We start from the raw sequence: 14,010 nt of genomic DNA on the forward strand, positions 1-14,010 counted from the left end.
GAACACTTCCAAATTTATTTTATGAAGTTAGTATTACCCTGTTATGAAAACTAGACAAGTACTACGAAACAGGATACTACAGGCATGAATATACATGTAAAAATTCTTAACAAGGTATTATCAAATGGAATTAAGTAATACATGAAAAGAACTATATACCATGACCAAGTGGGGTTTATTCCAGGCATGTAAGGCTGGTTCAGTGTTCAAATATTAACCACCAATGTAAGCCACCATACTAACTGGCTAAGTAAGAAAAATCACATCATCTTATCAGTTGAATTTATGCAGAAAAACATACGACAAAGTCCAACACCTATTCATGATAAAAAGTCTCACAAAGCTAGGAACAGAGGGCAATTTCTGCAATTCGATAAAGAACATCTCCAGAAACCTACAGCTAACATTGTACTTAACGGTGAAAGACTGAATGCTTTGCCCCTAAAATGAGGAACAAGAAATCTATCCTCCTGTTGTCAGATGGCTTTTTTTTTTTTTTTTTATATCAGGGGAAAGCGCGAACGCAGTCCCCCACTATCACAAATTTTGCAGTCGAGTTTCCCACATTTGGGGAAATCGCAGGGGTCAGCAAATCCGAAGTGCAATGGATAAGCCTTGCCCTGGGAAAACCACCTTCGTGATCATGGTATCTCCTCTGCCAGGTAAGTATGTCAGATGGCTTTTTATTCAGAGACATTGTAGAGACTCTAAAGGGCCCAGGACCGTCAGATATGCTGCTTTCAAAACAATGGCTGCTATGATTGCCTAGCAGGCCTCGTGTGAATTCTAGGCCTCAGTAACCTGTGCATGAAAAGAACCATGATATTAAATCACTAACTGGATTTTCGAATAAAGTGACTGAAGTAAAAAAAAACAAAAAACAAAATACAAAACACTCAACAAAATACTGGAAATTCCAGCCAGTGTAATAATGTAGAGGAAATAAAAGGAATACCAATCAGAAAGGAAGAAATAAAATTGTCCCTATTTTCAGATGACATGATTGTCTGTGTGGATAATCCCAAGGAATCTACAGAAAAATCCTGGAACTGATAGTGAATTTAGTAAGGTTGCAGGATATAAGATCAATATATAAAAATCAATTATATTTCTATATACCAGCAATGAACATGTGGACACTGAAATTAAAATACAACATATTTGTAATTGCTCCAAAAAAATTCTTTGGTGTAAATCTGACAATACAGGTACAGGACTTGTATGATGAAAACTACACAGTGCTGATGAAAGAAATCAAAGGTCTAAATATATGGAGAAACATATCATGTTCATAGGTTGGAAGACTAAACATAGTAAGGATATCAATTTCCCCCAAAATGGCATACAGTTTTAACACAATTACTATGAAAATCCAGGTACTTTTAAAAAGATGCACACAGGGGCTTCCCTGGTGGCGCAGTGGTTGAGAGTCCGCCTGCTGATGCAGGGGACACAGGTTCGTGCCCCGGTCCAGGAAGATCCCACATGCCGTGGAGCGGCTAGGCCCGTGAGCCATGGCCGCTGAGCCTGTGCGTCCGGAGCCCGTGCTCCGCAACGGGAGAGGCCACAACAGTGAGAGGCCCGCGTACAGCAAAAAAATAAATAAATAAATAAAAGATGCACACAAGCTTATACTACAATTTACATGGAAAGCACAGGCCCTAGAATAGCTAAAATAGTTTTGAAAAGGAAAAACAAATTTGGAAAATTACCCAATGTTAAGCCTTTCCATGTAGCTATAGTAATTAAGACAATGTGATATTGACAAAGAGACGGACACATAGATCAAAGTAACAGAGTACAGAACCCAGAAAAAGACCCACACAAATATGTCCAATAGGTTTTCAAATATTAATAGACAATTATTGTATAGCAGTTTTAGGTTTACAAAAAAAAAATTGAGTAGTTACCTCAGAACCTTTAGAACTCTCCCTCTACAGAGAGTTCCCATGTATCCCAATGCCCTTGTTTTTTTTTTAAATTTTTTTGTGGTACACGGGCCTCTCTCACTGCTGTGGCCTCTCTCACTGTGGAGCACAGGCTCCGGACGTGCAGGCTCAGCGGCCATGGCTCACGGGCCCAGCCACTCCGCAGAATGTGGGATCTTCGTGGACCAGGGCACGAACCCACGTCCCCTGCACTGGCAGGCAGACTCTCAACCACTGCGCCACCAGGGAAGCCCGCCCTTGTTTTTTAACATCTTGCCTTAGTATGGTACTTTTGTTACAATTTATGAACCAATATTAATACATCATCATTAAAGGCTAAAGTCTATAGTTTACATTAGGGTTCACTCTTCGTGTTGTACATTCAGTGAATTTTGACAAATGCATAATGTCATGTACCCACCACTATAGTTGTACAGAACAGTTTCACCACTGTAAAAATCCCCTGTGCTTCACTTATTCATCCATTCCCCTCTGTCCAAACCCCTCCCCCAGACACAGAATCTCTGGCAACCAGTGACATTTTTACTCTTTATAGTTTTGCCTTTTACGGAATGTCATTTAATTGGAATCATACAGTATGTAGCCTTTTCAAATTGGCTCAGCAATATCCATTTAAGATCTCCACATCTTTTCATGGCTGTGTAGCTCATTCTCATTTTTCTTTTTTTTTTTTTTGCGGTACGCGTGCCTCTCACTGCTGTGGCCTCTCCCATTACGGAGCACAGGCTCCGGACGCGCAGGCTCAGCGGCCATGGCTCACGGGCCTAGCCGCTCCGCAGCATGTGGGATCCTCCCGGACTGGGACACGAACCCGTGTCCCCTTCATCGGCAGGCAGACTCTCAACCACTGCGCCACCAGGGAAGCCCTCATTTATTTTTCTTGATGAACAATATTCCAACACACAGATGTACAACAGTTTGCTCATTCATCTACTGAAGGACATCTTGGTTGTTTCAGTCTTTGGCAACTATAAATAAAGCTACTAAAACATTCATGTGTAGGTTTTTGAATGAATATAAGTTTTAAACTCATTTGGGTAAATACCTAGGAGTGCAATTGTTCAATCATATGTAAGGTTATGTTTAATTTTGTTAGAAACTACCAGAACTATCTTCCAAAATGGCTGTACCATTTTGCATTCCCACCAGCAACTGAATGAGAGTTCCTATTGTTCCACATCCTCACGAGCATTTGGTGGTGTCAGATTTTTGGATTTTAGCCAATTTAATAGGTATATAGTAGTATTTCATTGTTTTTTGAATTTTAGATTCCCTATTGAAATATGATGTTGAGCATCTTTTTACATACTTATAGCCATCTGTATATCTTCTTTGGTGAGGTATCTGTACAGATCTTTGTCCATTTTTTAATTGTGTTGCTTGTCTTCCTATTGCTGAAATTTTAGAGATCTTTAAAGAGTTTGTATATATTGCATTGAAGTCCTTTATCAGATAAATAATTTGCAGATATTTTCTCTGAGACTGAGTCTTGTCTTTTCATTCTCTTAAAGCTCTCTTAGAGCAGCATTAAAAAAGTCTAGATCCTTTTTTCTTTTTTTGCATGTGGATGTCCAGTGCTTCCAGCAGCATTTGCTGAAAAGACTATTCTTTCTTCACTGAATTGCCTTTGTCAGATTACTGAAAAATTACAGGGAGTTCCCTGGTGGTCTAGTGGTTAGGACTCAGCACTTTCACTGCCGTGGCCTGGGTTCAATCCTGCAAACCGTGCAGCAGAGCATGGCCAAAAAAAAAGAAAGGAAAAAATTACACCTGCATCTACTGTATCATGCAATTGTCCTCTTGGGCATTTATCTCAGTAAAACAAAGATTTATATTTATATAAAAACTTTAATAGCAGCTTTAATTGTAATAGCCAAAAACTGGAATCAGCCTGATTGATGTCCTTCAACAGGTGAATGGTTAAATAAACTATGTAGCAAAACCATGAAATAGTATTCAGTAATAGAAAGGAACGAAGTACTGATACATAAAACAATTTGAATTCATCTTCAATAATCCTGAGTGAAAAAGGCCAATACCAATAGATTACATACAGAATGATTCCTTTTATTTTACATTCCTGAAATGAAAAATTGCAGATGTAGAGAACAGATTAGTGGTTGCTATGAGTTAAGGAGATCATGGAGTGAAAGGGAAGTGGTGTGGCTGTAAAAGAGCAACATGTCTGCACTTAACAATAGACTATATGTTCTTCTCAAGTGTATATGGAACACTTCTGGCATAAGCCATAAAACAAACCTCAGTAAATCTAAAGGATAGAAACAATACAAAGTGTGTTTTGACTACAATGGAATAAAGTTACATCCATAACAAAATAAAATTGGGAAATTCACAGGTATGTGGAAATTAAACAGCACACTCTAAAAGACCAATGAGTCAAAGAAGAAATCAAAAGAGAAATTAGAAAATAATTTGAGATGAATTAAAACCAGAACACGACATACCAAAACTCGTAGGATCCTCCTAAGGCAGTGCTTAGAGGGAAATTTTATAGCTTTAATCACATAACGTTCCATCTTAAGACACTGGAAAAAGAGGAGTAAACTAAACCTAAAGCAAGCAGAAGAAAGAAAGTAATAAAGATTAGAGCATAAATTTATGAAATAAGGAATAGGGAAACAATAGAGAAAATAAAGGAAACCAAAAGCTGGTTTTCTGTAAAGATCAACGAAATCGTTGAACATTTAGCTATATTGACCAAGAACACAAGAGAGAAAACTCAGATTGTAAGAATCAGAAATGAAAGAGGGGACACTACTAACTTTACAGAAATAAAAAGCATTATAAAGGAATATTATGAACAATTATATGCCAATTAATTGGATAACTTAGATGAACAAACTTCTAGAAAGATGAACTATTCTAACTGATTGAAGTAGAAATAGACAGTACAAATAGACCTATAAGAAACAGAAAGATAGAATTAGTAATAAAACAACCACCTACAAAAACAGCACTAGCCCATAGGGCTTTACTGCTGAATTCTACCAAACGTTAAAAAAATCATTACTAATTCTTTACAAATTCTTCAAAGAAACAGAAGAGGAGGGGATACTTCCCAACTTACTCATTCATTTTGCAACACCCTGACACCAAAACCAGAAAAGACCTCACAAATAAACTGCGAAACTATCTTATGACTATGGACACAAAAATCCTCAAAAATACAGTGACACATAAACAAATTTTATACCATTACCAGGTGGGATTTATCTTGAACCAAGGATGGTTCAATATACAAAATAAATTAATTAGCATTAGAAGGGAACTTCTTCAATCTGATGAAGGGCATCTATAAAAAAAACAGAATTAGTATAATACTTAATGATGAGAGACTGGATGCTTCCCCCCTAAGATCAGTGACAAAACAAGGATGTCCACTCTTGCCACTTCTATTCAATGTTGTACTAAGTGGAGGGTCTGGCCAGAGCAATTAGGCAAGAAAAAGAAATAAAAGGCATCTAGGTAGGAAAAGAAGTAAAACTATATTCACAGATGTCATGACCTTATATATAGAAAATCCTAAGGATCCCAGTAAAAGTTATTAACACTAATGAATGAATTTAGCAAGGTTGCAGAATACAAGAGTAATATACAGAAATCAATTGTATTTCTATACACTTGTAGTGAACAATCTGAAAGTGAAATTTTAAAAACACTTCCATTTATAATGGCATTAAAAAGAATTACATAGGGCTTCCCTGGTGGCGCAGTGGTTGAGAGTCCGCCTGCCGATGCAGGGGACACGGGTTCGTGCCCCGGTCTGGGAAGATCCCACATGCCGCGGAGCGGCTGGGCCCGTGAGCCATGGCCACTGAGCCTGCGCGTCTGGAGCCTGTGCTCCGCAACGGGAGAGGCCACAACAGTGAGAGGCCCGCGTACCGCAAAAAAAAAGAAGAAAAAAAAAAAAAGAATTACATAGAAAATTTTTATAAAAGAACCGTAAAATTTATATACCAGAAACTATAAAACATTACTGAAAGAAATTAAAGACCTAAATAAGTGGTAATCTGTTTGTATTCATCAACTGGAAGATATTTTAAGATGGCCTTCCCCAAACTGATCTACAGATTCATTGTAATCCCTATCAGAATTGCAGCTTTCTTCTTTGCAGAAATTGACAAGCTGATTCTAAAATTAACATGGAAACTCAAAAGGCTCCAGAATAGCAAAAAAATATCTTGAAATAGAACAATTAAGTTGGAGGAGTTACACTTCCTGATCTCAAAACTTACTGTAAAACAACATTAATCAAGACAGTGTGATATTGGCATAAGAAAAGACATATAGATCAATGGACTAGAACTGAGTCCAGAAACACCCCGTGTGTCTATGATCAACTGATTCTCAACATGGGTGGCAAGACCATTCAATGGGGGAAAGAACAAACTTTTCATAAATGATGGGACATTGGATAGCCTCAAACAGAATAGTGAAGTTGGATTCTTACCTCACGCCACATACAAGTATTTACTCAAAATGGATCAAAGTTCTGAATATAAGAGTTTAAACTATAAAACTCTTAGTAGAGGGCTTCCCTGGTGGCACAATGGTTGAGAATCTGCCTGCTAATGCAGGGGACACAGGTTCGAGCCCTGGTCTGGGAGGATCCCACATGCCACAGAGCAACTAGCCCGTGAGCCACAACTACTGAGCCTGCGCGTCTGGAGCCTGTGCTCCGCAACAAAGGAGGCCGTGATAGTGAGAGGCCCGCGCACCGCGATGAAGAGTGGCCCCCGCTTGCCACAACTAGAGAAAGCCCTTGCACAGAAACGAAGACGCAACACAGCAAAAATAAATAAATTAATTAAGAGTTAGGACTTCAACATATGCATTAAAAAAAAAAAACCTCTTAGTAGAAAACATAGGAGTAAATTTGCATGGTCTTGGATTTGGCGATGGTTTCTTAGATGAGACCAGAGAAGCGCAAGCAACAAAAGAAAATTGGATGGACTTCATCAAAACTGAAAACTTCTATGCTTCAAAGACACTATCAAAAAAGTAAATATACAGAATGGGAGGAAATATTTGTAAACCATATATCTGATAAGGAATTTGCATGTAGAATGTATAAAAAACTCCCACAACTCAATAATAAAGACAAATAACCCAATTTAAAAGTTAGCAAAGGATTGGAATAGACATTTCTCCAAATAAGATATTCAAATGGCCAATAAACACATTAAAAAATGCTCAACATGTTTTGTCACTAGAGAAATGCAAATCAAAACCACCCACTCAGGGGGAAGGGTAAGCTGGGACTAAGTGAGAGAGTGGCACTGACATATATACACTACCAAATGTAAAATAGTTAGCTAGTGGGAAGCAGCCGCATAGAACAGGGAGATCAGCTGGGTGCTTTGTGACCACCTAGAAGGGTGGGATAGGGAGGGGGGGGAGGGAGACGCAAGAGGGAGGGGATATGGGGATATATGTATACGTACAGCTGATTCACCTTGTTATACAGCAGAAAGTAACACAACATTGTAAAGCAATTATACTCCAATAAAGATGTTAAAAAAAAAAAGAAGAAAAAAAAAACCCCACCCATTCAGATGACTATAATGAAAAAAATCAGGCAATAAGAATTGTTGGTGAAGGAATTCCCTGGCAGTCCAGTGATTAGGACTCTACATTTCCACTGCTGGGCACCTGGCTTTGATCCCTGGCTGGGGAGCTAAGATCCCACAAGCCGTGCGGCGTGGCCAAAAAAAAAAAAAAAAAAAGAATTGTTGGTGAGAATGTGGAGAAATCAGAATCCTCATACACTGCTGGTATGAATGTAAAATGGTGCAGTCACTTGGAAGGCAGTACAGCAATTCCTCAAACAATTATAGTCACATTATTACCTACTAATTCTACTTCTACATATATATAACCATGAGAAATGAAAACATGTCCACACAACAACTTGTTCACAGATGTTTAGAGCAGCATTATGCATAATCACCAAAACTGGAAACAACCCACACGTCTATCAGTGGATGACTGGAGAAGCAAAATGAGGTATACCCATACAATTAAATATTATTTGACCATAAAAAGGAGTGAAGTACTGACATATGATTGAATCTTGTAAACATTACGCTATAGAAGAAGCCAGTCACAAAATATCACAGTCTATAATTCCATTTGTATGAAATACTGGAATAGGCAAGCCTATAGAGACAGAAAGTAGACTGGTGGTTGCTTAGGGATGGTAGGGATGGGGGTATGGAGCATGATAAAGGGCATGAGGTTTCTTTTTGAGGTGATGAAAATATTCTAATAGTAACTGGTGATGGTTGCACATATGTGTGACTATCCTAAAAACCACTGAATTGTACATTTTAAATAGGTGAGTTACATGTTATGAGAATTTTATCTCAGTAAAGCTGTTTTTTTTTTTTTAAAGGGAAACATGAGATATCCTTGTGATGAAAAATGTTATGTATCTTTAAAAACAAAACAAAAACAAAAACCTAAGAGTGGAATACCTGGGTCCTCTGATGACCGTATGTTTAACTTTGCAAGGAACTGTCAAACTATTTAAGGTGACTATACTATTGTGCCTTCCTGTTGGCAATACATGAGAGCTCCAGTTGCTCCACATCCTCAATACTCAGTATTTTATATATATTCTTAACTTTATGACATTCTAATAGGTATGTGCTGTTATATCACTGTGGTTTTAATTTGCATTTTCTAAATGACTGGTGACATTGAACATCTTTTTTTGTGCTTATTTTAATTGCCATCCATGTATCTGGTGAAGTGTCCTAAGGTTAAAAAAATAAGTTACAAAAGAACAAAAATTAGGGACTTCCCTGGTGGTCCAGCAATTAAGACTCCGTGTTCCCAATGCAGGGGGCCAGGGTTTGATTCCTGGTCAGGGAACTAGATCCTGCATGCCACAACTAAAAGATCCCACATGCCACAACAAAGATCCTGCACATGGCAACGAAGATCCCATGAGCTGCAACTAAGATCCGGAGCAGCCAAATAAATAAATATTAAAAAAAAATTATATTAAAAAAAGAACAAAAATTAAATTTCACAAAAATTAAAAGCTTAAATTAACACACAAATAAAATTTAAAGATGAACTGAGAAAATATTTGCCATATATGTGAGAGAACAGGAATAATAGATTTAACATGGAAAGAGATGATGGGTTTTGCCTTATCTCCTCAGTGTACCTGCTGCAGGTATATACAACCTCCCACAGCATCAGCCTAATGTGTAAAGGGCTCTGACTCCTCTCACAGGTGATCTGGAGGCTGAAGCTGGGAGGGGCCTAAGGGGATCAGGTCAGAACTTGGAGAGAGGCAGGGAGATACAGCCCAGGAAAATACACCCAGTGCTCTGCGTGCAAACAAGTTCAGCAGGCAGAGGTAGTGGGAAGGTGTGGAGCATCAGTGGACAGGCGTAGGGAGGTCAGCAGGCATGGCATTATGGTAGGGATGAGGGCACAGTGGCACAGAGGTTGCCTGTAGGGACACAAGGGACAGCAGGAAGGGTGGGGCAAATTTTTGGCCGTTATTTATTCAAATATTTTTTCTTATCACCACCTTCTCTCTCCTTTCCTTTGAGGACTTCAGTTACCTGTGTATTAGGCTATCTGACGTTGTCCCATGACTTACTGATGCTCTTTTCTGTTCTTTCCTCCTTTGGATTGTCTGTTTTGGAGCATTTTTATTGCTCTGCCTTCAAGTTCACTTATCTTTTCTGCAATGTCTAATCTGTCATTAATCCTATTCCACACATTTTTCATCTCCATGTTACACGTTTTCATCTCTAGGAAGTTTGATTGCAACTTCCTTGTTACGGTCTTCTATGTCTCCACTTAACTTTTCTGAACATAAGGAGTAGTGTTATAATGACCGTTTTAATGTCCTTCTCTGCTAATTCTAATATCTGTATAACTTCTGGGCCAGTTTTGACTGATCAGTAAGATTGCTTATTCTCATTTTGCATTGTGTTCCTGCTTCTTTGTATGCCTGGTGTGGATGCCAGACACTGTAAACTTTACCTTGTTGGATGCTGGGTACCTCTGTATTCTTATAAATTCTCTGGAACTTTGGTTTGCAATGTAATTAATTACTTGGAAACAATTTGATCCTTTTGGGTCTTGCTTTATTTTCTGTTAGATGGATCTGGAGCAGTGCTCTAATTATTCTCCAAAACTGAGGCAAGACTTCCTGGGTAACTCTTCTATCCCAAGCCTGTGAGTTATGAGTTTTTCTAGTCCTGTTGGTAGGAAGAGGCACTATTCCCAGCCCTGGGTGACAACTAGACAATTGTCACCCTAATCCTTTCAGATGGTTCTTTGCCTGGCCTCAGTCACTTCCTCATCACACAAGCACTGATCAGTATGCAGCTGAATATGCAAAGGCACTCCCTCTGTTGAGCTCCAGGGTTCTCTCTCCATGGAGCTCTCTCCTCTCTGGGATTCTGTCCTGAAAACTCTAGCTGCCTTGGTCTTCCTGGGCTCTCAGCTTCATGTCTTCAACTCAAGTATCCTGCTGGGCTCTACCTCAGCTTCCCCTCCCTTTGCTGCAGCCTGGAAACTCTCTCTCCAGGTAGGAAGCTGGGGCAGTCACAAGGCTCATCTTCTTTGCTTTCCATCTCCCAGGGATCACTGTCCTTTGTTTTCTGATATCCAGTGCCTTGAGACCATTGTTTCATGTATTTTGACTGGTTCCTTTGGTTGTTTCAGGCAGAAGGGTCAATTTGGTCCCTGTCAATCCATCTTGGCTGGAACCAGAAGTTTCCAACCAGTCTTTCTGCTGTTTGTCTCCTCTCCTGTCCAAATAGTAGTGTATAAAAACACTTGATTGTCAAAGTTTTATTCACGGGAACATGTGCTCAGTGCCATGACTTTGCCTCTGTGATCCCAGTTGGTCCTCACAATCATGCACGTTTTCTTAACCTCACCTCCCTTTGACAGCTGAAAAGTGAGGCCCACGTTTTTCCTGGTTTGGATCCCAGGCAGGCCTGTCAGTCCCGAGGCTGCGTGCATCCTGGGGCTCCAGAGTTCTCAATGCCTGTGCAGCATCTCTGGCTCATTCCTCAGCGAAAAGCTCACACTTGTAGCCTGGCTTCTGGGTGTCCATGCCCAGACGCAGTGTGTGTGCTGGCTCTGTCGGGCATGCAGGTGTGCCTGGTTCTCATGCAGCCACGTGACTTCTGAGTGAGACAGGCAATGGGATGGCCACCTGGCAGGGAGGTGCCGAGGAGGTCCAGGACCCTGGGGAGAAGGTGCTTGGCCTTCACCAGGCTTGAGGATTCTGATTCTGGCTGTCTCTTCTCCTGTGGGTCAGCATCAGGACCACTTTCTAAGAAAATCCCAGCTTCCAGATAATTCTTCAGAAAACTCAAGTCTGTATTTATGGACTTCCTTACATGATTTCCTTGGTGCCCAGCACAATCAGAGACCCAGAGCACAGCACAGACAGAACCAAGGACCTCTCCACCTGGCTTGGGAGAAGACAGGTGCACGGTGGCCAGCCCGCTCGCCCAGCTCAGCCTGAGATGCTGCACGACCAGGAAAGTGACTCCATGCTGTGAAATGACTTTTTGCATGAAGGGGCAGGGGGAGCAGATGACATCAAAGGCGAGGGATTCACAGTGCAGGGGAGAGAGGTGGAAGTTAGAAGGAAAAGGCAGGGGAAGTCAGGACCATTTGGTATCCAATGCGTGTTCATTTATTTTACACTTACAAAAGAAATCGCCCACCCTCTGCCCCATTCCCCCCAAAAGTCTCTTTTTACAAACATTTAAAAATTAAAACTAAATGAAGATAGACAAGTTAATTTCAGTACAATTATTTTTCAATGTAACTGTCATAATTAGAGTTTAAATTTCCTACAAGTGACCAATGTCCAAGTGACTTATAGGGAAATCCTGATTATTGGCCAAAAGGAAAATTCCATATTACAAGTTAGCAAATTCTAGTACAAAAATAGTCCATGTGTTGGAATAGGCTTTCTTTTTACATAGGTCTCAGGTCAGTCTACTGACTGCATAATACGCTAACGTCTCAGGGTTCTCTCTTTCACAAATGGCTCATTCGTCATAGCTGGAGCAGCACGGCACCTACAGTAGCAGGGCCAGTGTCCATCTGGGGACCGTGCTGGAGACGGCAGGCCTGGGCTGCCTCACTGGCCCCAGGGCAGTTGGGCAGAGCTCCAGCTCTGCACCGGGGTCCTGGAGGGAGGAACGAGTTGCGGGCAGAGCTTCTCCCCCTGAGGGAGAAACAGGCCCAGGACACAGGGGAAGTGTGCCCAGGGGCTGAGCCGGTACTGGTGTAGGACAGCCCACCTCCTGCCAGTGTCTCCTCATCCTGTAGCCCAGCGAGATAAGAGGCCGACCTGTGTGTCCTCAGTGGCGAGAGTGTGGCCCTGCCCTTGCTGCGGCTGGGCAGGCTACTTGTCCCTCAAGATGTCGAGCTGTTCCTGACACTCGGTGAAGAGGCGCTGGAAGCGGAGGTTCTGCCCGATGACTGGCAGCAGCTCCTTCAGCAGGTCCCTCTTCCGCAGACCCTGCGGATACAGGAGTGACAGCTGAGTGCAACTGACAGTGAGGAGAGCTAGACTGTGGGGGTTTCCCTGACCCAACAAAGACCCTTGTGCCCATCTGCCCCATGGGCACCCCCTGGAGAAACCATAGATGGATGAGAACAATTTCTCTGTATGCTGGGAGGCCTGGGACAGCTAAAAAAGCTGAGCTTGGGCACATGGGGTGGAGTGGCAGGGCCCAGGGAGGGACATAGTTCAAGGGTGGGTACCAGGTAGGTTCTGCTCTTCCGTGTCCCCTAAGTCTGCTGGCACAGTCACCGCTGGCCTCTGATTGCACTGGTTAGTGGCCAGAGTAGCCTGACCTTCCAGAGCAGAATGCAAGTAAGGCTACCAGGGCAGAGGGCCAGGCAGACGGCTATCCTGGAGGGACCACTCCCTTATGTGGATGTGTTCCAGGGACGTGAGGTCAAGGCCAGGGGCGAGGAGGTGCCTGGGTGACAGTGACTGGCCTTGGTTTTACAGTCCTGGAGTCTCTGTCCTCAGCTCTTGCCTATGCCTCCTCCACCCTGGGTGGCACCATGTCTGCCTGGGCCCTCCTGCAACATGCACTGCCATGCAGGGTCTCCACCGCACAGACCCTTGAGGAGCACGGCTGCTGCAAAGGGAAAACCATCAACTGACAGCACTGACCACTGGAAGAGAAGGGCCAATATGTTAAAACAAGTGTGGTAACAAGATGATGAATTATAGAAAAGAACCAAGCGTAGATACCAAGTTTGAGCAACACAGTGGTTGAAGGAGATGGGATTAGCAGGAGACTGGACACTGCTGAAGACCAAGTCAGAGTGAGATCAGATAGAGGAGCAGCCCACACTCATAAGGGAGGCAGGCAGAGGGGAAACTGTAAGAGGAGAAACTGTACCATTGCCTACAAAGGCAGGTGAGCGCAGCAGGTAGGCCCAATATCCACATAATGGATCCCACAGGAGACAGAGAAAGAAGAGAGAAGGAAATATTTAAAGAAGTAATATGGGTATATTTCACATAATTAAACAACGAATGGCCTTAGGTTGAAAGGCTCCACTGAGTGCTGATCAAGTAATATATGGGAAAACTGATAACCAGACACATTAGAATGAAATATACAGAATTTTCAGATATAAAAGACAGAAAATTTCTGAAAATTTCGAAAGTACAAGAACATATTACCTACAAAGGAAGACATACCAAGATTCACAATAAAGTGTTTTTTTTTTGGCTGTGCTGCGTGGCCAAAAAAAAAAAAAGATGGCAACTCATGACCAAGTAGGGTTTATCCTGGAAATCAAGGAGAATTTAATATTAGAAAACTTAGAACTGGAAAATAGGAAATAAAAAGATTATTTGAGATGACTTCATTGTTTAAACCACATAGAAAATGCAAAACAATTAATGGACAAATTAATAAAAATAATAGAAATGTGTAGAAAGATGGCTGGTGATTAATATACCAAAGTCAAATGCATATGTACAGCAGCAATGAATAATCAGAAAACATAAAAC

The 14,010-nt window shown here is 41.4% G+C and overlaps 1 protein-coding gene and 1 non-coding gene across 6 annotated transcripts in view; both read right to left on the reverse strand.

The window, feature by feature from the left end:
• Positions 1 to 506: 506 nt before the first annotated feature.
• On the reverse strand, positions 507 to 670 carry LOC132436694 (U1 spliceosomal RNA). The gene has a single exon (XR_009521847.1). It is a non-coding gene; the product is annotated as a U1 spliceosomal RNA (small nuclear RNA).
• Positions 671 to 11,646: 10,976 nt separating this feature from the next.
• Positions 11,647 to 14,010, reverse strand: part of HIRA (histone cell cycle regulator) — a 74,435-nt gene continuing 72,071 nt past the window's right edge. For all 5 annotated transcript variants that reach the window (XM_060028544.1, XM_060028543.1, XM_060028542.1 and 2 more), the window contains one exon: positions 11,647 to 12,492. In XM_060028544.1, the coding sequence (XP_059884527.1) occupies positions 12,376 to 12,492 (117 nt within the window). In that variant the 3' untranslated portion in view covers positions 11,647 to 12,375. The remainder of the gene's footprint in view (positions 12,493 to 14,010) is intronic.

Source organism: Delphinus delphis, chromosome 13 (assembly GCF_949987515.2).
Source record: "Delphinus delphis chromosome 13, mDelDel1.2, whole genome shotgun sequence".
Taxonomy (NCBI): Eukaryota; Metazoa; Chordata; class Mammalia; order Artiodactyla; family Delphinidae; genus Delphinus; species Delphinus delphis.